A 25,757-nucleotide genomic window follows, 5' to 3' on the forward strand; every position below is an offset into this window, starting at 1 on the left:
TCAAATTCGAATTTGATTCAATTGAATTAAATCTAAAAATTTTAAATTTAAATTCAAATCAAATTATTTAAATTTAATTCAAAATTCAATTCAATTTGATTTAGATTTAATTTGATTCAAATTAAATAATGTTTGATAAATTTGAGATTTGAATCAATTTAGTTCAATTTGTTTTGAGATTTAATTCAATTTGATAATTTGATTTGATTTGATTCAATTTGGCAATTTAACAATTTGACAATTAACAATTTGATTTGATTTGATGATTTGATTTGATTTGACAATTTGATTCAGATTTAAACAATTCAGATTCGATTTAATTTGATTTGAGTTTAATCAAATCAAATAGATTTGATTCAAATTTGATTTGAAATTGAATCAAATTTTATTTTTTTGATTCAGATTTAGATTTGAATCTAAATTTGAAATTTGAATTTAATTTGCAAATCAAAAATTATCAAATTGAGTCAAACCAAATCTAAATCAAATTTGAATCGATTTGATTTGACTGAATTATTTGCAAAACATTAATTTATGCTCTTCTTTTTTACTTTTTATTATTAAGTACTATCCAAAAACTACATTTAAGTTAATGGTAAGTGAATCATAATAAAATTAATCGACATGAATAAAAGTAAAGTTTAATTTTTGATAACCATTATTTCACCTCCTAATTTGTTTTTCATTTTATACTACAAGAACTTTTTGCTGAACAAGAACTTTCTAAACAATTCTTTCTGTTTCTGAAATGCATGCAATTAAGATAAAATTCACAATAAAGCAGCAATGAAAAATTTCCTAATATGTTAACTTTAAAATAAAATGATTTTCTTACTAATGCCTTTTTTATATCAATAGCTTTTAATATAGATAATCGTGTTTTTAGAGACCTAATATTATCACTGAAAGTTTATCTAAATTATTAGAATTATTTGATAATTTTTTAGATATATAGTTATTAATAACCCTAAATATGATCTACTTATAACATATATTTAAACATGATTTTAAGATGACAATTTGAACAATATTTTTATTTTTCTGGCAGTTTATATCAATTAAAGTCATATAGATAATAAAGATTTATTTTCTGAATATATGTATTATTTTTACAGCAAATTCAACTATATGTTTCTCACCACTTAATACTAATGAGAATAGTGATAATAATAGTAGAGATAATAATAAAAATGATAATAAAGTCAATAATAATGGTGATGATGATGAAAATGATGAAAATAATCAGTCACCAGATGTGAGTGCTTTTAGAAGAATTTTAGAGTATTTACTCATAATAAGTCAAAAAATAGAAAAAAAAGACAAAATGATGATAAGTTTTTCAATAATATGGAAAATTATAAGCATAGCCAAATCTCTTTTGGCAATATGTTAGAAAATAGTTAATCTGAAGTTGTTTTTACAGCTATGCTTTATAGAAAAGTAGGCATTTTTAAAATGATCGATCTTTATAAAAAAAGTATTCATTACCATACAGAAAATCTTAAACAAATTTAAGATATATCTTGGAAATTCAAAACATTTATATACTGAAACTTTTAAATTATGAGATTAATTATGAGGTATTTATTTTTATTTTATATTACTTACTGGTAAGTTATTTACAGATATGAATAATATCTCAGAAAAGGAAAAAGCAGTTAGCTATTAATGGCTTACTAGCAATAAATACAGTATAGAAACATTAGATTAGAGAATATAATGTTAAAAAGAAATAAGTTAACAGGTTGTTTTTGTATATGATGGATTGATTTTACATAAAGCAAAATGCAAAAAATCTGGATAAGGAATTAATTAAATTGAAACATTTGCTTAGCATACATTAAAATTATTAAGATTTATCTTAAAATTTATTAAAAATATCATTAGGGCACTGTCAGATATTACCCAATATCACTTTAATATAAGAGCTTAACCCCCCTCTCCTAGGTAAGATATGTTATATATATAATTTCTTATATAGTATTGTATATAACCTAAGATCTTTAGTTACCCCCCTCTCTCTAAAATATTAGGTAATATCTGACAGCACCCTTATCTTTTATAGGAAAAAAAACTAAATATAAATATGTATAATGGTGTGAATTTTTTTTTTCAATTGTATTAGTAACTTACTTCATTAGAATTACATATGTGTTCATAGTATAAAATAATAATCTTAATTCATGTATTAATTATGCATAGCATTTGAATGGTTTTTAAAATCTGAAAATAAATATACAATTAATCAAAATAAAATGATGAATTTAATTTAAATATAAATTTAGCTATATCAAATAATGGTGATACACAAAATAATTTAAAATCAAATTATGCAGCTTCCATCAAATAATGAAATTGCATACAGTTATTTTAATTTAGGTAAATGTTATTATGGTGGTATCGGAATTGATAAAATCCTTGAGGAAGCAATTTTTTTGTTTAAAAGAAAGCAGTTTAAAGAAAGCTTAAATGATAATGGAACAGAATAAAAAATGTGGAAGTTAAATTAATAATATTTATTCTCTTTAAATTTTTGATCTTGTTATCTTAGTACTACTTTTAAAATAATGTATATAAATGTTTATAAAGTTTTTTTTTTAATTAGGGTATTCACATCAAAATTACCCAACTTTGAAGTGGATGATTTCTAACTCAAACTACCATTTTCATTTAGGAAGTATTACTAGAAGGTATGTATTTTCGTACCATCTTTTAATAAGAAACTTAGTAATAAAAATCACATAAGTACAAAGAAAAATATAAAATTTCAATTACAATACATGGTATTTTTTATGGTAATCTGATCATGGCCAACTACCCAATTTTTTTTCTCTGAAGGTGACGTTCAATCACTTTACATGTATATGTGTGAACTTGATGAACTATGAGCTCTTTTTAGCTTAATCGGGCGCGTGAAGCACTTCCCTCAATGGGATTGGTTAGTGATTATCAATTGAAGTATACAATTTGATTCTATTATATTGTGAGGTTTGATATATCATATGACATATAATCATCATATGAAATTCCATATTGGATCATCATTAATAATCTTAAATCAAGATTGTTCTGTCTCTTCTCGAATATTTCCTTCTTTCAATCTTTCATCTTTCATATTTCAAACATTTCTATCTCTCTTACTTCAACATTACCTTCCCTCAAATTTTATTCTTTTTCTTTCATATCATCCTTATTATTCAACTATTCTCATGAGTCAGTCATGAGCGTATAATTATGGTTCTGTTAACAAGATATAAGTATAGATTCGTAAATGAAATAACACATTGCTTCAAGTTTACCTTAAATATGTACGCCTTTTCGATCATTTCTTAGAGCAAATACAATTGGTCCTTGCTATCATTTTGTCCACTAGAATAAACTACCTGCACAATGTATTGTATATATTTGGCCACCCGTTCTAAAATCAAAAAATTCAAATAATAAATTATGTGATCTAGTAAAATTTTTAAACGAAAGCATGTTATACTCACTATAACAATGATGCCAAGATTCAACCATTTTCTGATGCTCCTTGTTGAGGGTGGTGCTATCGTTGTGTAAATAAAGAAATTTGTTCCTGAAAGACATTAAGAGAAAGTATGTTAACCTGCTGTAAATAGAACGTATAGCTGTAAGCGTACTTACACTTTAGCACTTTCTCTAGATCCTCGGATAGTTTGGTAAGATCATATACAACACTTTCAATAACCTCCACCCAACCTTGATTGTAATCTCCATACATTAACAATAATAATACTATCCTGACGGCAAGACATTAGCACTACATTTATAACGTCCAATTTACATGAGCAGTTTTACAAACATTAAATTCCCCACATCCTGCAAAATAAAAGGGTTTTTTTGACTCATAAAAAGGATTGTTTCTGCATCATGAAAATTCAATTATTTTTCTTGTAGTCAAGTTTTCACAATAACGACCATATTACACCCAACGCGTTATTCATCGGACATGACTTGATTCTATTACAAATTATTGATCTAAACAACAATTATATATATCATAATTTTATCTCCTCCATTAAATCATATTAAAACTTATTATGCTAATTCCATTCGGATACATTCCCAGCTTCTTCAAATTACTAGTTCCTCTCTCACCAAAAAAGAAAAAAACCTTTCTTTTATATAAAATGCAACCATAACCTTTGTGGAATTTTAACATGGTACTTCTAAAGAATATGTTAATATCTTGAATTCTTGATACTTTTCGTAGGTTCATATTCTAATTTTATTAGAAAGGATAAATTTAGGACAATATCCCTTAAATCAAAGAAACTACCACTATCACTCTATTTCCGATTTTCTGGATAGCGACTGACTTTTAATATTCTTCCATGTAATATAGGAATTGATAGAACATTTAATTATTGATATTATATTTAACAAGAATATCTATCCAATTATATAAGGACTTAACAAACAAGTAACTTCGATAACAATTATTAATTGCTCTTAGTCGTCTTGTCTTCGTCACTTTATAATGACAACAATATCTCATCCAAAATCATTCCTTTAGCAAGCTTCCTATTTCACATATGAAATAATATTTTGCGGTTCAAGTGATAATGGCCGTATAACTATTAATTATGGAGAAACTAATTCGAGAAAAGAAGACACTTAATGAAGTTTGTAACGTTCTTTAGGATATTCTTCTTATTTCTATACCGTTAATAAATCATACCTTCTTGAAGACGTGATAAAAGAACTGTGTTGAAATTGATAATTGTATAAACTATGATTCTAAATAAAATAAGATTATATTATAAATATAGAACTTTGAAACATTAGAAATACACTTGGAACCATTGATGACCATAAATTGCATTGAAACATGCATTTTATTTATACCTTCAATTATTTAACCATAATATTTAGGAGGTTATCACCAGCCTCTAATTCTTTATAGTCTAAATCCAAAGTCTTGAGCATAAGACAAGTACAAATACCTATATCTACAATTATATCATCTTTAGATGAATTAAATTTATAAGAAGTTTTCATTTTGTCACGGGAACGTCGAATTACGCGATTTGATCTTTAGGTTCGAATAAAGTAGTGACCGTGAGGACATGTTTACATGTATTTGATTTTTTTTCAAACGTTACCAATGTGAGAGATTTTTTCAAAATGATATAAAAATTGCGATGATCAGATGAATCAAACCTTTGCTTTTTTTTTGTAAAACTGTAAATATACGTTTCGAAACACAAGCTTTTGCGACTGTAGTTTTTTCTTAACATTTCTGATTAACTAATTTCCCTATATAATTTAAAAAAGTAATTAACAATCAAATCTAAAAAACTAGCTTAACTTTATAAATACTAAACCTTTCCAGCCTCCGCGTTTTTCCTAATACTCATTTTTCCTAAAAAATAAATAATACTACAAGATCCTGACTCCAGTACAAAAACTTTTTTTCTCATAACAGAATAAATGTACGATGATCGGATTCTCGATTTTTTTATCATGTGTGTAACGTAACTTTATATCATTTCCATTATTAGAAGTGTTATCATCATTTATTATGTAAGCATAAAACTAACTTAAGTAAGTCAATTAAGAATTTTAATCTTGGGCGAAATCGAAAATCATAAAAATTAGACGAACCGCTCACAAAAAGTTATATAAAAATGAAAATAGATTTTTAAATATTTGTAATAGATTTAAACCGATCGTAAATTATGTCAAAATGTAATTTACATCAAAATGTTGACTAACAATGATAAAATTTAAAATTTCATTGTTCATATGCAATATATGCACAAAAAAAAAATTTACTATGAGTTACAGATATTCGAAACTAAATTAGATATTTTATTAATAGCCTAAATGATGTAAATGGTGATCATTGTCTGAATAAATTATACTGAAAGTAAAATTGGAATTTCTGAAAATGTAATTATTAAATGGTGAGGGAGAAGAAATTATTTGCCGAGTAAGTTAATAACGAAAGGATACGAATTTACTGCTAATGTAATGTAACAAGTAAATGTGATCAAGCAATGTAAAATATTATTCCGAAACCTCCGAATCCCGCAAAACCCGTTTTATTTAATAAAGCAATATTTATAGATTACAAACCAGTCAGTATAACCAAATTAGTAAATTCGTTATATTTAGTGAGGTAGTAGTTACACGATTGAAGTTTCCCGCTTTTCAATGAATAATTATTAAAAGTTAATGATTTTGTCTATCACTTTCTCTCAACTTTTCTTCTTTTAAATAAATGTCCTTAGTAAAGGTAATATTTAATACAATTTTTTTATATTTCTTACTTGTTTCGTTTAATTAATATAATAAATACCAATTTTTATACGAAGGACTTAATAAAAAAATAAAGCGTACTTAGCGGAATAACTGGTAAAACGACGATATACATACAATATACGAACTCTTATATAATCCGTAAATAATTTGTTTAAAGGTTCGAGCATGACTCCCTTACTCTAAAAAACAATATTTCGAAATTTAGCAGAGAAAAGAATAACGAACTAAATTGAAAAAAAAGGTTTTCATTTATAGTAATAATGAGGGTAGAATATAATAATTCAATACAACAAAAGATAATAAAAAGAAATTGGTATAGGGTTATTATAATTGGAATATTATTATCTCTTCAATATATTATACCGGTTGATGCTGACCCTGCTGAAGCAAGATGGTAAGAATAAAAAAGTGAATTTGACTTTATTTTTGGTTTAAATAATTAATGTTAATCATGATGATTAGGGGTCACGCGTCTGCTTTAATTAATAACGGGTAAGAATTCTCATATAATAAATGTATATATAAATTTTTTTATTCTTTTATTATTTATTTATTTATTTATTTTTATTTTAGACTTTATGTATATGGAGGTAGGACAGCTGATTCACCAAACAATGACACATCGAATGTGAATGAATTATTATATTTAGACGTATCAAAATCATTTAATCCCGCGGAACCTCCATGGGAAATAAGAAATTCATTATTGGTAACCGGAGGTCAACCACCATTTTTATCATTTCATTCATGTAGTGTGGGAGGAAATCAAAATGAATTATTAATATTATTTGGAGGTGCATCAAGAGAACAAGATCCAGAAGATAATCCATTATTTGAATATAATACAACAACCGGAACATGGTTAAATCTTGCTGTAACAACAGCAAATACTCCTCCGAGAAGAAGTGATCACACAATAGTAACAACAAGTAATTCAATTTCTTATTTATGGGGAGGAACTCCCTCTGAAGCTGAGGATACGAATATTAAAGCATTAAATCAATTATATAAGTTAACTACAGGAGATACAATATCGTGGGAATTAACTACAGCACAAAATTCAGTTGGTAGATGGGGACATTCTGCTACTTTGTTAAGTGATGGAAAAATGTATATCATTGGCGGATTATCCGATGGAAATATATTAGCTTCAATGACAGAAATCCCTGTTTATGATACCTTTCGAGAAATATGGTTAAGTCAAACTGCTACAGGGGATACAATTCCAGCACAAAGAAGGGGACATAGAGCAGTTGGAACAGAAGACAATAGAATAATTATATATGGAGGAACAACAGCAGGTCGTGAGACGTATTTTGATGATATAGCAGTATTAAAAGTGGTGGGAGATGGATTAACATGGGAAACACACACAGTAGCAGGAAACCAACCACCAGGAAGATATGATCATTCAATGACGTTGGTTGGATCAAAAGCAATTGTTACTTATGGTCTCGGAAATGATTTTCTTGATGCGGGAACAAAATTATTTGTATTCGATATTGATTCATATACATGGGAACAAACTTATAATCCAAGTCCATCTGTTATGCAAAATCCGTCTACAGTTAGTAACGAAGCAACTCCAACTGATATGGCTTCGATGAAGACGAGTAGTTCTAACAATAATTTAGGATTAATTATTGGGGTGTCTGTTGCTGGCGGTGTGGCAATTATAATTTTGCTTGGATTGTTATTCTATTATATTAGAAAAAGAAAGAGACAACCCCAATTTACTTCCATGCCTTATGAAAAACAACAAGCATCAATCCCTCCAATCGCTGGTCCTGCTCCATTATATAACTTAAATAATTTTGGTCCTTCATCACCATCACAAGGAGGTGCTGGTGGAACTACTGATAATGCTCCATTTATTCCTCCATTTGCCTCTACTAGTCATCAACGTCAACCTTCTCTTGGTTCATTAAGTGAAACAAGAAATTTAACACCTGTCGATCAACACGATTCTTTGGGTTCGGCTCCAAGTAATAGCTCACAATCTCAATTACCTCAAATTAATATTCCTTACGATTCGAGTTATTATAAACCTTTCACTTCTAGACCTACATCGCCACTGGCTAACCCAAACCCTAATGTTAATTACTTACCTCAAACACATTCTCCTAATATAATCCCTACTCCACCTCCTTCCACTCCTACTCCACCATCTATGTCTCCACCTATTTCTCCGCAAAAAGATATTTTCCCTAGTAATGTTGCTGCTACTGGTGCATCTAGTAGTACAAAAACATCATCGTCTAATTTACGTTTAGATTCTGATTCAAATACAGCTCCCGTTGAATTTGATTTTAACCTACCTCCTGTAGCCCCATTATCATTTAATCGTACAAGAACTCCTTCTCCTTCTCAAGCACAAGCACAGGAACAGGAACAAGCACAGGCACGACAACAACTTTCAACACTCCAAATACCAATATCAACTTCTTCATCATCTTCATCTCTACCACAAAATTCATCAAATGATTTGGTTTCGTCTCCAATAGAAATGGAAACAACAGAAACGACAACAACGACAACAGCAGAAGATGAAAGAACGGATGGATCATTTAATAGTCCGTTATTCCGCACAGAAGCGTTATCTGCATTGGCTGGTACTGCTGCCGCTGCTTCTCCTACTGATAGATCATTAAGTTTAAGAAGTGTTCCTAGGTTAAATACTTCAACTCCGAGGAACAGTATTGGTCTATCTTCACCACCTCCTACTTCAGCTAGTAGTAGGTTAAGAAGTAGTACTTTGGAAGGTCTACGTACTCATGATGGTAGTGCAACTAATAGTAGTAGGCCTACTTCTCCTACTTATACTAATACTCCTGATGATCAACAACCAAGAGGACGATTATTTGTAGCAAATCCTGATCCATCTGATGAGAGCGATTAATCAAGAAATGTTTTTTAAAAATAATTTGTTATATAATTAAGTCTTTGTATTTATAATTTATCAACTTTATTTTTATTTTTTTTTTAAAAAAAAAATAGTATTTATTTTTGTTTACATTCAAAGAAACACAAAAAAAAGATTGTTATTTCTTATTTTTGATAATTGCAATAAGAACAATACAAAAAGAATGTTTTACGGTTTTTACGCCGAATATCTGGCTTAGGTATTTATGACCAACAAATAAATTCATAACGTGACGTGAACACAACGTCCTGTCAAACAAAATTAAACTAGCCGTTTAAAGAATTTATTAGATCAGTAGATCTTTTTAACCCCACAAATTCTGGGTATTTAATAATCATAAATACAGCAGATCTAATTTTTTCGTCTTTTCTGGTAGATCAAAATTTATTTTAATTATTAACTTTAATAAATGTTATTGATCGCTGCTTCCGCAAAAGCGGCACAACTTAAACAAGTGCTTACATCTTTTGCTTCTGCAACTTCAGTTGTTTTACTTCAAACAAAACAACGGTTAAGCTTTGCTGTAAACAATAATTCTTCCCACGAAAGTAATGGAAGTTTTGAAAAGCGAAGTGGTTTGGAAATGCCTGTAAAGCCAAACTATCGTGCACCAAGATTACCTATCATCTTGTGCCATGGTATGTTATTGAAATCAACGATATGATGTTTTATATTTAATAAATTAATAAATGCTAATTATGTTTTAAATTACGACTAACGACATTAGGTTTATTTGGATTCGACAAACTTGGTATACGGAAATTTTTTAATAATGATTTATTATGAATTTGTTATTATTTAATGATATTAATTAATTATTCATAATTAAGGTCCTTCCTCTATTCCATATTTGCAAATTCATTACTGGGGAGGTATTCAAGAAGCCTTACAAAAACTTGGTGCGAAGGTTGTTGTTACCAAGGTTCCAAGGTAAATAAATCAAAAATTTATTAATTATTAATCGTCCACATAAGTATTAAAATGTTATTTCAATTTTAAATAGGACTGGTTGCATTAAAACACGAGCTCAAGCATTGCATAAAATGTTGGAAAATGTTTGTTCAGGAGGAATTGATGTGAATTTGTTGGCTCATTCAATGGTTTGACAACCAACATTTTGTGAATATCCGATAAAATCTTTTTGAAAGTTTTTAAAATCGTTAATATTTACCAATAATCAAAATATTTCTTATTTTTAGGGTGGACTGGATTGTCGTTATTTAATTGCACATCTTCCTACAACGCAAGTTACAATCCGTTCATTAACTACTGTAGCAACACCACATCGAGGAAGCTCTTTTATGGATTGGTGCAGAGATAATATTGGTGTTGGTGAAGCTGTAAAAGCTGTGGATGATGTTATAAAGCGACTTGAGGACCAGATGTCTCAAAAAAATTCAAATCATGAAATATCCAAGAATGAACAATCTCATAATAATATGAAACCATCTCCGCCCTACCGGGAAAATAATGATAATTACCAACAGATATCAAGAAACGTTAACAAAGAGAAGCGAAATCAGAAAATTATTGAAATTAACAATCATGATTCCTCTTCTAAAGGGAGAGGTACAAGTAGAAAATCATTCCATATTCCAATTCCCAATTTACCTAACATCTCAATTCCAAATTTAAATTTTAATATTTCCTTACCAAATTTTAGTTTTTCGAATTTTAATTTATCTTCTATACCACAAACCACTTATTCTTTTCTTCATCCAGCTACAAAATCACTAATTCAAGCATTGGATACACCAGCTTATGGTAATCTCACAACAGATTTTTGCATTAATGAATTCAATAGGACTACACTAAATCATCCTTCAGTCGCTTATTTTTCATATGGTGCAGCAACAGATTTACCAATTTGGTCACCATTATATTTTCCTCATCAAATAATTAAGGCAAAGGAAGGCCCAAATGATGGTTTGGTTAGCGTTAAATCTGCTCAGTGGGGTAAATATGTTAAAACTGCTGAATGTGATCATTGGGATTTAACCGATAGATGGAGAATTAAGATTGGTTCCAATTTTGATCCCGTAGAGTTTTATTTAAGTATTGCTACTTTTTTAGCTAGTGAAGGTTATTGATTTTTATGATTTTAGTTAATTTATATGAGTATTTAAGTAGTATTTATTTAACAAATAGAATTGATCATTCCAATCAGCTTTATTTAATTTTAAATCATGATTATTATCGTACCCTTCTAATATTTTCAAACTAATAGAAACTTTCTTTTAACAATTGAGACGAAGGATGGTTGCAAGAATATATGATAGAATTGTACGTTCTTTGATAAACACTTTATGGAAATGCGTGAATAAATTATATAATTAATAAAAAATTTTCTAATTATCTTTGTCATTCTGATTATATCATTATATTGGTTTTCTTATTATAAAGAAGTAAATAAAATCTGACGTGCTAATAAAAAAGAAAATAATAACTCATTTAGGTGTTGATAATTAGATGAAACAAAAATCCAGAAAATATAGTCATGATAATGGAATTGAAGGTTTGAAACTACTATTAATTAACAAATATAACTTATTAAGTTAATCATTCACTTTACGTTTCTTTTCTAGTTAAATTTCAAAATTTAGAATCAGCAATCTTATCTAGTCATAATTTTTCAATTTTGGAATTGACAATAGAGCTTTTCAAGAACTCGTTGATCAAGAAAGGTTCAATAGAAATGACATAATAAATAATATGGTATCGGCAGATGCTCTTTCCTGTTCAACAAGGATTTTAAATACAATGTAAATTCCAGCAATTTCTTTTCAACTTGACTCATCCAAAATCCCTAACAAGAAGGTATCCTTTTCTACTTGAATTTTCTCCTTTTGATATAGTAGTTCTATACAAGCAATTTATCTTCATCTCCTTGAATACTAGAATCTCTCATCCATTTTCTAATGTCATTAACGATTATATCAGCCTTTTTCTGAAAATCAGGTAAATGTAAATTTGAGTTAATTTAAATAAAGTTTCTAGTTAAACTTCAAGAGATTATCAGATCAATGCTGAATCTTAAGGTCTTAATAATAATTAATTTCACCATCATGACTGATAACAAAAATAAAAAATTACCATAATCACAAAGACAAACTTTTAAAATTAAAAAAGAGCCTGATTAAATTTATGTTTCATTATTATAATTCAAACATTTCTTTAAATTTTCTTGATCTTTATATTTGCCGTTTATAGGTCTAGAATTGAGGTAAGGATCTTGTCTTATCGGGAGGAGAGGATTATTATCCGCCGATATGCTAGTCTAAGAGGTTTCCGACTTTAGCATCCGATGATTATCATAAATAATTTTCCGTTTGTTGAATAATTAAATAGTAGTTATATTACTTGTAACGGGAATTTAGATTGTTGTTGATCTACCTCTTATGGAAATTGGCACGCACGTTTGGAACCCATCCATGGTCTATCATGGATTCATGGAATAAATAGAATCAATGCTTGCTATCCTTTTACCATTGTAAATGCAATCGAGAACCGTACATGTATCAATGTTAAGAAATAATGTCGTTCGGAATTGGTCAAAATTTATAGGAAAAGCTCTGGGCTGTATAAAATAAGACTTTCAAGAAGTGGAAGATTCTAATACGTAATAAAAGAAGCCCTTGAGAAATCCCTGACGTTTGGTATATTCATTAGTGAGATAGAGGTGTGAGATAAAAATTCTAAGTGGGCTAAAAACATAGCTCAGCAGTAATGAAATTGATGATGTAATTAAATTTAAATTGCAGATCGCTGCCGATCATCCAATAATTGGCCAAATAATTATCAAAATTTACTAGGTGCAAGAAAAAAAGTATTGTGTCGATTAGGTAAAAAAAAAGTGAGCAATTCGTGACTGAAACTGGTAGCGCGACCCAGTTCATTGCCGACTTTGTTGAGATGAACCTGGGATTATTCTCGGAAAATGTGTTATATCAAAATGGGGAGATTCTAGTACGGCTATTTGCATCCGGCAAGTTCTCTACTACCCAGAACTTTCTCAATGAGATTGGGCTATCTAGCTGATTCAACTTTACCATAACCTCCTTTGAATCTAATGGCACCTAATAAGAGATCTTTGGAAAGAAGTTTAGCAATGTATTCCTACTTGTTATATATCACTTAACGAATGAATAGCCAAGATATTGCCGTAATATTATTTTGAGAAAATGATCTCGAAGTTGACTCAGATTTGGAAGAGACCGCTCTCAGTACAGGTAATAGTAATATGTAGATAAATGTTGATGTCTATTGGTTGATCAAAACGAATATTTCTCTTCTAGCTATAACCTTGTAAACATCAATCATGTGATGAACTGAAAATAAGCGAGCGTAAATAGGCAGCATATCATATACTGCAATATTCAAGTTTATAAGATGACTTTTAGACTTGGATCGAATTATACGCTCGTTATGCGAAAATAATAAATCGACAACCAATTCAGAGATTGTCAAGGTAGATTCTAATACAAAAGATATTTCTAATGTAGCTCATGGTCCAGAAAATGCAATATATGTACACACTTTGGTGGGCGATATGAGTGGAAATTCATATCAAGTAGTGGTTTATAATAATAATAGAGGATATTCATCACGGAAGGGTAAATGATCAATTTTTCTATTTATTCTTTTACTTTTGTTCACTATACTGTATTTGTTGTATTTCTTCCTAATTAGGAATTGGTTTATTAATTATTAGGTAATATGGATTAGAATCTCAATAAAAGAATTCTAGTATTTACGGTGGCCTCATCAGCATTGGTAATTGACGTAGGCAAATTCCGACGGATAATCATGGTCAGAAAGTGATGGTTTAAGTAAATTTGGAATTACATCAGTGCATAATTAATTAGGAAAAGACGTGGAACCACATAATGTATCATATGTTGTATTAACGGTTAAGTACTACAATGGTGATTCTATTTATTATGTTATCTATTGTTCTAGTTCTAGATGGACTAATAATACATACCATGTGTACTATTTACTGATCACATGAGTACAAAACACTTTAATCTCATGATGATTTCGTCAAAACTTAATATCTCTTTTTTTTTAATTGATTAATTATTAAATTTGACAACCAAAAAATGATCTATTAATATTATTGCGGTAACTCTTTATTGATTTCCTTAATTTTGATGAATAATGAAGGTTTTAGATAAGCCATTCAAGTTTTTGATACTGCGGTATGTTTTTACTATGATACAACAGTTTAAATGACCGCCAAACTAAAATTCTATTTGCATGATCTACAATAGATCATTGATAATCATAGTTCTTTAAATAATAATATTATGGTCTCATGATTCGAAAGAGAATCCACTTCTGAGTTCTGATGTTCTAAGTATAGCTGTATAAGATTTACCAAAGTTGGATTATACGTGTAACGGTAACCATTGTATAGGGGTAATACCGTATAATTCCGAAATTAAGCATCCTATTTTATGTATAATGTCGGGCCAAAGTTATCATAATGCTGGTAAAAAAATCGGAACAATGCGTTCCCGGTCCGGGATGCATGAATGGAATTTTAAACAAGTTATAAAGCAAGTTTTTTTTTAGAGTTCATGGCGTCAAAAGATCTTTACACAAATTATCTTACGACCTAGTTTTCCCATGATACCATCTAAAATCGAAGAACTTCTTCAATAAACATTATTCAAATGCAATTGAAAATCAAACAAATACAACATTCATGTATAATAATTGTAATATCCTCCTTTTCGAAATAAATAATTCCTCTGCGCCATAGTTTTAATGTTTCATTTCTTCATGTTGGCCAATACAGTATTTACGTTACCTTATTGATGTATGTATATTTATTATGAAACATATTAATATCTACGCGAACATCATCACGTTGTAACATGCGGATATTATTTTTGAGTTACAATTTATATTAATGTGCATCTCAATCGCGATCTACTTTTAATTCCATGGCCATGTCCTTTAACTAAATTGGATTCTAATTAATACAATTGATTGGTTGTTTATATGATAAATATTAGTAATTTATTAATCTTGTGGTTATGTACCTTTGAGTTATCTTATCTTTTAATTTTAACAATCTTTAATATCATCAAAATGTGACTCTTGTTATTTCAATTAAGAACTGTACTGTTATTATCGTTATACCCGATTATTTTTGTTTGTTTATATTTATAATTAGCATTACATTTACATTTTCCATTCAAGAAATAAAAGGTGATCTTAACCGTTTTTATACATAATTTTTTGATTATGTTAATATATATATTTTTTTTATTGGTAATATTCGAAAAATTAAGTTCTTTTTAAATTTCCAAAATAAATTCCTTCATGATGCACTGGCTGCATTATCATTGAGAAACACAAAATATTTATTTTCCCTTATCATATCGGAATTTTTTTGATAAGGTAATTTTATAAATTACTTGCTATTCGAAAGCTCGGATTTTCTTTTGATCGTTTCATTTGAAAATGCTCCTTTCAATATAAGACTTTATATTACTTATATAGTTAAAACAGATACAATCTTATACATTTTTATTTTTTTTTATTAAATTTTTTGTTATTATCAAAATTTACACTCCTTAGTATCCTTCTCTCATTATTTTTGTTCAACTAGTTCCCTTTATAGTTTATGAAAAATGTCCACAGCTACACCACTAGACGACTCTATGTTAGTAGAGAATAAATATTTTCCAGGAGATATAGCATGGGTGTTGGTTAGTACCGGTCTTGTGTGGCTTATGGTAATTTGACTTTTCCTAATTTCGAGTTTGAATTTTATTTTTTTTGCAAGGTTATTAAAATATAATGATAATTTGTGGATTTTTTTTTCAATCAAAATGAATAACAGATTCCTGGTGTAGGTTTTTTTTATAGTGGTATGGCAAGAAGTAAGAATGCTCTCTCTCTCATTCTGCTTTGCGTCCTTTGTGGTGCCGTAGTTACTGTACAGGTAAAGAGTTCTTAGAATCTCATTTATGTGTAGCATAATTTATTTTTTCACGCTAATGTGTTAACAATTATTATAATAAATTTTAGTGGTTTATTATAGGATATTCTCTCACATTTAGTACAAATGGAAATGGTTTCATTGGTAATGTAGATCACGCTTTTTTTCGAAATCTCAAAGGAAATCCATCATTTGCCAGTCAAAGAATTCCAGATATATTATATGCAGTATATCAAGGAATGTTTGCTTCAGTTACACCAGCATTAGCAATTGGTGCAGCTGCCGAAAGAGCAAGAGTAGTTCCATTGCTAATATTTGTGTTTGTATGGACAACCTTAGTATATGATGTTATTGCATCATGGTCATGGTCAGAAAAAGGATGGTATGCACAATTAGGCGGATTAGATTTTGCCGGAGGTACGCCAGTACATATAACATCAGGTGCAGCTGCATTAGCATATTGTATTAAATTAGGAAAGAGACACGGTCATGGTACGGATGAATTTAAACCGCATAATGTAGCAAATGTAATATTAGGCACCACTATGTTATGGTTTGGATGGTTTGGATTCAATGGAGGTAGTGCCAATGCCGCTAACATAAGAGCAATAATGGCATTAACCTCTAGTAATTTAGCAGCTTCTGTAGGTGGAATAACATGGATGTTAATAGATTATAGGTTAGAAAGAAAATTATCTGCTTTGGGATTCTGTTCTGGCGCCGTAGCAGGATTGGTGTGTGTCACACCAGGGAGCGGATATATTAATGTACCATCAGCTATAGCATTTGGAATTGTTGGAGGTACATCATGTAATTTTGCTGTTAAATTAAAACATTTATTAGATTTTGATGATGCATTAGACGTTTTTGCTGTACATGGGGTTGGTGGTATATGTGGAAATATTTTAACCGGTAAGGAGTAAATAATAACTTTTTTTATTTATTTTTTCTTAAAAAAGAATAGTAATTAAAGCATTTTATTTTTTTAGGTATATTTGCCCAAAAAGAAGTTGCAGCTTTAGGTGGTCAAGTAATTCAAGGGGGTTGGTTAGATGGTCATTGGGTTCAAATACTTTATCAACTTGCTGATAGCTGTGCTGGTTTAGCTTATAGCTTTTGTGTTACATATATGATTTTATTTATAATGGATAAAATTCCTGGTTTACATTTAAGGGTTGATATTGAGGCCGAAGAACAAGGTATTGATGATACTGAATTGGGTGAATTGGCTTATTATCACGTTGATCGTCTTGCCGGTTTACTTAATTCAAATTATCTAAATAACTCAACCAATACTTCCGCTACTATGACTAATATTAATAGTGGTAAACTTCCAATACAGCAAGGCACTAATCAATATATACTTAGTTAATTAGTACGTATTAAAACAAAAAAAATATATTATTTAGATTTTAACCATATAATTATTATTTTAATATTATAAAGTTCAAGGTTGTTTTTTAATTTGCATAATATATAGTGTATACACATATATGATCTCTATTACAAACCTAAAAATACAATAATAAAAATGACCTACAAGAAATAGAAAGCTTAAATTTCAATCATTTTGCAGTATTATTATATTTTAACTTTCGGAATTTGATACATAAAATTAGTTATTGGAAAAGAACCGCTTTTTCTTTATTTTCGTGAATGATAGAAAGTTGTTTCAGGCTGAAAGAGAAGATCTTTAGCACACGGGCACAAAACATTATATAGCTTTACCAAATCCCGGAACCACATCATCTCGTAGAAGGCATTTAGCGCCACGCACCCAAAAAATTTTTTATAGTTCTGGCCAGAATTACAGTCGATTACTCAAAAAAAAAAAGTATTTCATGAATCATGACTAGAATTAAATGTCTATTTATCATCGGAAATATAATTATTGAATAATTAAGTCATTTGTGATAATTTTTACTGAATCTTTTATAAACCTATTTGTTATACATATTCTTTTATGTACTGTTACTCTTGAAATAAACTTGCTAAATGCTAAATTTTCCTTTGAAGATACCGTATGACACCGAATAAAAAGACCCTTTTGGTGTATCCCATAAAATACCCGTCTCAATATATGTAATATGTGGATCTATTTAATAAATCTTATAAATTATTAATATTAAATTCTTCTAGTACTGACGGGATTAAAGTTATACCTGGGTTTAAATCAATATTTTAAATCGGGTAAATTGATTTAGACCCGTATATTTGGTCGGTGCTTATACAGTAATTATTCCTTGCATGCAAGTCGCACTATCGGTTTCAATAATAATCCGTAATATCCGTAATATCCGTAATTTTTGGTCCTCACATGGACAGACTGCTTCTAAATTAGTCCTGTTATATATGAAATACCTAATAAGTTCTAATAAAAGTAAAAGATGATTAATAAGAAATTGATAAAAAAGAAAAATACAGGTTGAAATATTGTTTATAAAACTTACCATTCTTTGCCAAGATAAAAATATAAATTCATTATAATATGTTTATAATAATAAATGTGATGGATGATCCCTCGCAGCAAACATTTGAACTAATTTTTTTCTTAATTCCTTGATTTTTTTATAATTAAAATTTTAGGATCTTTTTTTTTGTAAAATTATAAACATTTTTATTGGTAAATTTTTATTTTACTTTTTATTTTTTATTTTATTTCCTAGAAGGAAAAAAAAAGTTTTAATTTCTTTTTCTATAATAATACGTTAACGATCGACATAAAATTTTTCTTTTTACTGCGCGTAAAGGCAATTTACCATCTTATCACGCAAAAAAAATCACCTGTACATTGATTGACACGTTGATAAGTGACAGGGTCCTACTGATAACATAAGATATTAACGAATTATGTGTAACGAAGGACTATATATTTCTTTTACGTAAACGTTCATGCAATGTCCGGATGTCAGACAAAAGTGTCATTCTTGATTTATCAATAATAAAATAAATATATGTCCGTTAAGAATCATACTATAAACTTATTAAGAATGATATTTTTGCTTCACACGTAACATTGTACAACAAAAAAAAAAAAAACTTTAGTAAATGATACTTCGGACTTAATAACGGTTTCCGTGGCCTAGTTTTAGTTTATTTATTTATTTATTTATTTTTTTTTAAAAAAAAATGGGTTTATATTGAAATAAAATGTTTTTTTACTTAGCATGTATCCTGATAAATACAAGTTAGTTTGATATGCAAGAAAAAAAAAGTTCTCAAAATGTTCAAATTTGATGCGGTACAACAAATTCAATGAGATCTAATGATGTCAATTTTTTTTTAAGGTTAGATACATATGATATGAGTTATAAATGATACTCATGATATTCATGATTCGCATGATACGCATGATATACAGCACAATTAAAATATTGAGAAGAAAAAAATTAAGGAGTGGTAACTAACACCATGTAAAATGTAAATAAAGAAATCATCTTCTTACGACTTATTTTAGGAAAAAAAAAGTGGGAACATCTGAGCTTAATTTGAGGGTGATGTTCCAGAAAAAAAAGGGCTGGTGTTGTCATTCATGAAGGAAATTTTCTAATGTATGACTTGATAACACTTACCTAAATTCGGATTTCGGAATTGTTTATATAAAATCATACAAAAGGTTAGCATTAAAAGTCCACCACTGAACGACATCATCATCAATGAATCAATATATGAAAGGGGAGTTCTCCTGAAAATTTTTTTTTTTTTTTGAATATTTTATATGCAATAGAATAAAATGTATTCCCGCAATTCCTTCTATTTTTTTAAAAAAAAACTTCTTTTCTTCTTGACTATCACACCAATAACCGAATTTGGCCATTTTAATTGTTCTCAAAACAGTTATTTCAGTAGAGGAATAAATTCACACGACTAGCATATACATTTATTTATATATATATTACATAAAATGTCAAACTTTATTATTATTAAATTATCTAATCCGAATTTGAAGGGACCTTAATGGAATAAATATATTTGGTATGGGACACAATTTTTGTAAATTGCTGAATATAGTAATTAGGGAAAATAAAGCAACATTACGTAAATTATGCAATAAATGTATTTTAAATTTTATTCGTTCAACCTTAATATCAAACAAGATTTTATGAAAAAAAAAATCTGATGGTAATAAAAATTGTTAACAATAAGAAAGAGAGAAGAAAATAAAGAATAATTATCGGAAAAACCCTAAATCTAGTTGGATTGCACATGAATTAAGTCAGAGGGTTTTTTTGATTATCAATGTAACAATGAGGTCCGTTGTTCACGGGAAACTATTTTTTTTTTCTTGAGAGAAAGATGTTTGTCGTACATCCAATATATTTAAAATTTCAATAATTTTTAATGGTTACATTAAAAACTTCAAAATTTTGTCTTTCATTCCGAATTTATTATTGGGGTTTATTTTTAACATATTGTACAACTTTATTAAGGTTGGAAATCATATAAATGCTTTTTGACATTTTTTTTGTAATATATAATAATTTGCACAATCAACAGGAATCTTCAATAAATATTAACAAATTTGGTACAGTACTTCTTGAAAACTCCGCCGGTGGGAAAAGATTAAACAAAGCATTAAAAGCAATATTATTGTTCTGAATGCATGCATGTATTCTAGCTAATAGAATTTTTTTATCTAATCATGGCGTGATTTCTTTTTAGTAATCATAATGTGAAAATCTGTGCTTACGTATTACATGCCTTGAAACTCCATAAAAAATTTGGCAATTCATTAAAAGCACGTTAATGTTTAACTCCTGAAACTTTACGCGTATTTTTGATCGATAAAAAAAAAATTTATTTATTTTAACCCAATATAATTAACTTAATATAATAAATTAAACAAGTTTAAAATGCTGAAATTTTATTGATCCTTTTCATTTTTTTGGTTTTCTTTGTTTCAAAAAAAATTTTAATGTGAAAATCATGTATGTAAGGATGTAAGGTAAGTTAGCGTACATTTACTCCCGCGTAAAGTTATTGATTCATGTTTTTGATCGATAAAATAATAATAATTTTATTTAAATCAATCTAATCCTCTATTTTCATTTCAAAAAAAAAAATTTTTTTTTTCCTTTTTTTCCTTTTTTTTTTTAAGACGTTAATTAAATAATGTGAAATTCTGTATGTACGCTGTTACACCTGAAACGTTCGCGAAAGTTATTAAAGTGTAAAATGTTATAATTATGTTTTTTTATGTAATATAACACAAGTTACGCACGTACGTTGAAAATATAGTTATAGAATCTAGACATTTTAAAATCCAATGTCAAACCTCGTACTACCTGTAACAAAAAAAAAACTCTACCCCCAATTAAATTTATTTTATTTTCAAAATTAAATAAATTATTTTAAACAACTCAAACATTTACGTTGTGTGTAAAAAAAAAAAAAAAAAAAAAGAAGACAAAGAAAATAGATTCCTATAATCTCTATATTTACTACCAAATTAGTAATTATTTATTGTCTGTCTCAGCATAAACTAGAAATTGATTGGTTAGGAAAATCTCCGCTAGACAACTTAAGAATTGTACGACGGTGCAATGAAAATTAAGATTTATTGGGTACTTATTTGGTCACTTAATAACAATAACAAAATATTTCAAGATGATAAAGGATTAATGAGTGATATTTAATATAGAATTGTTCTGACAGTATATAGTTTACAAAGAAATATTTAGAAATATATATTTTCTCATAAGATGAGGAATAAATCTAAATATATTTATTACGTCTTTGAAGTTATTATAAGGCATTCTTCTTTAGAGAAGATTCTAAATTTCTCGAAGAGGTAGAAGGAAGAAAAATACAGTAATTATAATTTCTATGATCTTTAAAATATCTCACAAAACACACTGACGATATTTATGCATTTACTAATAAATACAATAAATTCATTTTAAGAATAATATAATAAAACTATCGCGTATTCATAGTTAACTTTATTTGAGTGCAGGATGAACAAGGACATAATGAAGTGTTATCCTGAACTGTTTATAGAGATCCGATAACTAAACGAATAGGCAGTCAAGTTTCGCGTAATTAACGTAAATTACGTATTAAAAAATACAGATGTTTTTTACAGAGCGAAAAATCTTTTGATTATTTCTATAATCTGTATCAATATCTGATATCGGCAGAACTAAGTCGCCTTTTATGTTTGATTTCAATTTAAACAGAGTTTTTTCTTTTTGCAAAGCCTCTGTGTTTAAAGCCTCTTTGGTTTCTTTAGTTTGAAATTTCAAAATCATCTAAATCTATTGTTTATTAATTTATTTAATAAGATAGTAGGATAGTAAATTAATAAATGTATAAGCATAAATGATTTGCTGTAATATTATTATTATTTGAAGTTTTTTTTTTTTAAAAATAAAAAGAAAAAAAAATATAAGGAAAATAGAAAAAATAAATTCAATCATATTTATATAAAACGCGATATAATTGACACTTCTTATTATATGATATTCAATAAATATATAAAATACGAAACGTTATTTTCTTTTGCATTTTACATGCATTAAATTGGGATTACGTATTTATTAGTCATATTACACATATTTATACAGTAACACGCAGTACTCATTAAAACTTTGAAAAAATAAATTGGTCCAGATATGTCAATTTATAATGATACTTTACTATTGAAAAAGTTATAATTTCTGGAAATTTTAGAATTTAAGTACACATATTTCAATATGATCGGAAGTACCACCGAAACTATATAGTAATATAGCAAGATAGTAAAAGTTGATCATCAATAGTAAATATAATAATTTCGGTATTTATAAGCCGATAATACATCATTATTATAATAATTTAATTGAAAAGAAAATTTTTATCCTTCGCTATCCTTATTATTCTAATATTTTTTCATATTTTTCTCACTTTTTTTTTATTATTCATATTATTTTTTTAATGTTTTTATTTTTTTCTTTAGTAAGTATGACAAATTTCCTTAATAAGTTACCCGGAAATGTGTGGCTTCAATTAAAATTCATGAAAACTGTAATGATGAAGTATCAAGCGAACTAAGGTTTAAGGGAGGTAGTTCAAAAAATCAATTTTTGCTAGTTGCGCTTACTTATGATTATCATTGTAAATTTGAGGTAATTTTTTTTTTTAGGGAATAAAATAATAAAATAAAACATTTTATGAGAAAATTTAAAGTAGCTCATTAATTTCAATTTGAATAATTGAAGGACATATAGCATAGCATGTAGAGTATTATACGAGCATATATTCTGATATGAATTTTCGCATTTATTTTCTTGATTTCTTTTTTTTATTATTTTTATTTTTATCTTTATGTTTATATATATATATGAATTTTTTTTTTTCAAAAGGACTGGAAAAGGGCATTAATTTCTCATAGGATGCTAAAAAGTAAACCTTAACTGATAACAAGTTTCGACACGATAAATGTACATCACGTGATGGATATATCGGGGACCATTTCCCGACGATCAGAAGCCCACAAATCGGGGATAATCCCGTACGTTAAGATACTCGGATAAATACGGAAACTTAGTGCCTATACTAAAAAACCAAGGGTATTCGGTATCAAATTTACTAGTATCAATATCATGAATTATAAAAACCCGGATGACTAATCCGACATGCTGTGAATGTCACGTAACAAAAAGTATTTAAATACTTTATTAGGACAATTGTTTTTTCTTTTAGTCATTTTATATCTCTTTCGTTATTCTAAATTAAGGTTCAAAATCCATTACAAATCGATTACGATATCAAAAAGATTTAAAAGCCCTGTATATGTATGTATGATAAGAAATGGAAAGTAGGTGAACAAATCATTAACTTATTATATCAAATTTATTTAGTATTTACTTATATTTATATGATCTATAAGTAGTACAATGATACAATTTATTCTATTGACGAATCATAATACCGATCCTTCTAGATTTTACCAATCTATAAGATTTATTGTAGCATTTTATATACTAAAATTATCACCCATCAGTTGTATTTCATAACTTTTTCCATTTTTACTTGAATCTTCATTAACCTCAGGTTAAACAATAAAAAGGTCCAAATAATCACAAATTTCAAATTTAACTTTTTGTATCCGGCTCATTTCGATTAAAACTATTTTTGAAACCTTGTTCTATTAATAAACCTATTAAAAATTGATGTATACTGCAATTTTTACAGCATCAAAAAAATGTATTCAAAGAAATATGTATTTTTTTTTTTACATCATCTCTTGAATCTTTTGTATTTGCTTCTTACTCTATATGCAAAGTTTCTGAATTTCTGATTTTTCATAAATAATTCTTTACAATTGTTTCTCATGTTTCTCATGTCATGATAAAAGTGTTGTGAGTTAAAAATATATATATATATATTAGGGTCCATTCCATACCATATTTTCTTATTGTAATCATTTGAAATTTTTGAAATACACACATAGCTCTTAAAATTCCGCAATTGTTGGGCAGAATTATAAATGATCGGTGCCGTGAACTTCTATATTAAGTAATGCCAGCCTCGTCTCTGATCCTAATGCCGGCTATTGCGGAATTTATCTGGGTCGTTCCAGTAAGATGATTTAATCTCGTTATTTAGTTATTTAATAGTAAAATATGGTATAGTATAAACTATATCTGATTTGTGACGTATCTCAATAGCTCAATAGGGACTAAATTTATTTTCTTTACTTTTACCCTTTGAATAATTAGATGAACAAGATTTTGGTTTCGACTTCTCGTTTGCCTTCTTTGCGTCATTTTTTATATCTTTTTTCATTTTACTTCTGTATTTCATATTCCAATAATTTTTAACTTTATTCTCAGAATAAAGTTTTCCGAACAATCTAAACAATTCACGAATTACTTTTCTCCAGCGGATTTTAATTTTATCGCCTTTCATGAGAAATTTTTGAACTTCATGATCGATAATGACTTTTTCGTAATAACCCAAGTCATCCTTGCATACTAATTGAATAAATACAATTTACTGTATGTTAAAATATTTCTTTAAAAAAATAAAAAGTATTAAAAATAAAGATTTATTTACATTCCGGGTTAAGATAATTTCTCCAACTATAAAGTAAAAAGCAGATATTATTATTTTCTTAAAAAAAAAACAAATTACTTAATAAATTATTCTTACCGTTCGGAGATTTGACTGCAAGTAAATTTTTCATTCAATAATCCACTAATAATTACGAAACGATTAGTGAATTTTCCATAAGTCTTCATATGTTTAATGATCATATTATCGTCCTACGACAAAATCATATCATTAATAGATTAAAAATGATTAATTTTTTTTTCTTTAGGATCTTTATTTATTAACGTACTTCCTCGGTAAAATAAAACGCTTTCGAACGCATTATTATTATTTTTAAAGTTTCAAAATTTAAACAATTTAGTTTTCATCAACAAAATTTCTCTAATTTTTAATTGAATAATGAAAATTGATCTTTAAATAGTTTTTTTAAAATCAATTATGCTGATAAGGCAACAAGAAAAAGAGTTTTTTTTTTATTGCGTAAATGAAGCAATTTTTGGCAATTCAATAATCAAGAACTGTGTTACTGTAGCAAAAGTTTTAGAAATAATTTCG

At 27.9% G+C, this 25,757-nt stretch overlaps 6 protein-coding genes across 7 annotated transcripts; 3 read left to right on the forward strand and 3 right to left on the reverse strand.

Annotated features, from left to right (window-relative positions):
- Positions 1-3,165: 3,165 nt before the first annotated feature.
- Positions 3,166-3,776, reverse strand: OCT59_024693 (uncharacterized protein; the record flags this gene model as incomplete). 2 transcript variants are annotated; one of them, XM_066133284.1, is made up of 6 exons in its annotated part: positions 3,166-3,201; positions 3,300-3,314; positions 3,384-3,418; positions 3,492-3,577; positions 3,646-3,660; positions 3,721-3,776. In XM_066133284.1, the coding sequence occupies 6 exons, from the start codon at positions 3,774-3,776 to the stop codon at positions 3,166-3,168; spliced, it is 243 nt and encodes an 80-aa protein (XP_065991613.1). The 2 variants fall into 2 exon arrangements, with proteins under 2 accessions (XP_065991613.1, XP_065991614.1); XM_066133285.1 differs by lacking the exon at positions 3,166-3,201 and adding an exon at positions 3,208-3,240.
- A 621-nt stretch (positions 3,777-4,397) lies between these two features.
- Positions 4,398-5,444, reverse strand: OCT59_024694 (uncharacterized protein). Its single transcript, XM_066133292.1, has 5 exons — positions 5,349-5,444; positions 5,185-5,280; positions 4,870-5,056; positions 4,703-4,795; positions 4,398-4,616 (listed from the first exon to the last, which is right to left on the reverse strand). The coding sequence occupies exons 2-3, from the start codon at positions 5,259-5,261 to the stop codon at positions 4,876-4,878; spliced, it is 258 nt and encodes an 85-aa protein (XP_065991615.1). The 5' UTR covers positions 5,262-5,280; positions 5,349-5,444; the 3' UTR covers positions 4,398-4,616; positions 4,703-4,795; positions 4,870-4,875.
- A 1,104-nt stretch (positions 5,445-6,548) lies between these two features.
- Positions 6,549-9,414, forward strand: OCT59_024695 (uncharacterized protein; the record flags this gene model as incomplete). The annotated part of the gene is made up of 3 exons (XM_025310361.2): positions 6,549-6,682; positions 6,751-6,780; positions 6,862-9,414. The coding sequence occupies 3 exons, from the start codon at positions 6,549-6,551 to the stop codon at positions 9,185-9,187; spliced, it is 2,490 nt and encodes an 829-aa protein (XP_025183239.1). The 3' UTR covers positions 9,188-9,414.
- A 206-nt stretch (positions 9,415-9,620) lies between these two features.
- On the forward strand, positions 9,621-11,452 carry OCT59_024696 (uncharacterized protein; the record flags this gene model as incomplete). Its single annotated transcript, XM_066133301.1, has 6 exons — positions 9,621-9,849; positions 9,939-9,962; positions 10,042-10,141; positions 10,215-10,311; positions 10,411-11,293; positions 11,439-11,452. 6 exons carry the CDS (start codon positions 9,621-9,623, stop codon positions 11,450-11,452), a joined length of 1,347 nt encoding a protein of 448 aa, XP_065991616.1.
- A 4,102-nt stretch (positions 11,453-15,554) lies between these two features.
- Positions 15,555-17,731, forward strand: OCT59_024697 (uncharacterized protein). The gene is made up of 5 exons (XM_025325035.2): positions 15,555-15,622; positions 15,803-15,960; positions 16,068-16,169; positions 16,256-17,078; positions 17,156-17,731. The coding sequence occupies exons 2-5, from the start codon at positions 15,856-15,858 to the stop codon at positions 17,536-17,538; spliced, it is 1,413 nt and encodes a 470-aa protein (XP_025183237.1). The 5' UTR covers positions 15,555-15,622; positions 15,803-15,855; the 3' UTR covers positions 17,539-17,731.
- A 7,087-nt stretch (positions 17,732-24,818) lies between these two features.
- On the reverse strand, positions 24,819-25,524 carry OCT59_024698 (uncharacterized protein; the record flags this gene model as incomplete). The annotated part of the gene is made up of 4 exons (XM_025325034.1): positions 24,819-25,123; positions 25,206-25,231; positions 25,302-25,414; positions 25,492-25,524. The coding sequence occupies 4 exons, from the start codon at positions 25,522-25,524 to the stop codon at positions 24,819-24,821; spliced, it is 477 nt and encodes a 158-aa protein (XP_025183236.1).
- Between the last annotated feature and the right edge of the window lie 233 nt (positions 25,525-25,757).

Source organism: Rhizophagus irregularis, chromosome 5, assembly GCF_026210795.1.
Source record: "Rhizophagus irregularis chromosome 5, complete sequence".
Classification (NCBI taxonomy): domain Eukaryota; kingdom Fungi; phylum Glomeromycota; class Glomeromycetes; order Glomerales; family Glomeraceae; genus Rhizophagus; species Rhizophagus irregularis.

What these genes read in the sequence shown, in the direction of transcription:
- OCT59_024694 (XM_066133292.1), bottom strand. Translation starts at nt 5,261, where the DNA reads ATGTTAAGAAAAAACTACAGTCGCAAAAGCTTGTGTTTCGAAACGTAT. An exon ending in TTTACAAAAAAAAAGCAAAG is followed by an intron (nt 5,057 to 5,184) that starts GTTTGATTCATC and finishes TCGAACCTAAAG; the next exon opens with ATCAAATCGCGTAATTCGAC.
- OCT59_024697 (XM_025325035.2), top strand. Translation starts at nt 15,856, where the DNA reads ATGTCCACAGCTACACCACTAGACGACTCTATGTTAGTAGAGAATAAA. An exon ending in CCGGTCTTGTGTGGCTTATG is followed by an intron (nt 15,961 to 16,067) that starts GTAATTTGACTT and finishes AATGAATAACAG; the next exon opens with ATTCCTGGTGTAGGTTTTTT. An exon ending in GTGCCGTAGTTACTGTACAG is followed by an intron (nt 16,170 to 16,255) that starts GTAAAGAGTTCT and finishes AATAAATTTTAG; the next exon opens with TGGTTTATTATAGGATATTC.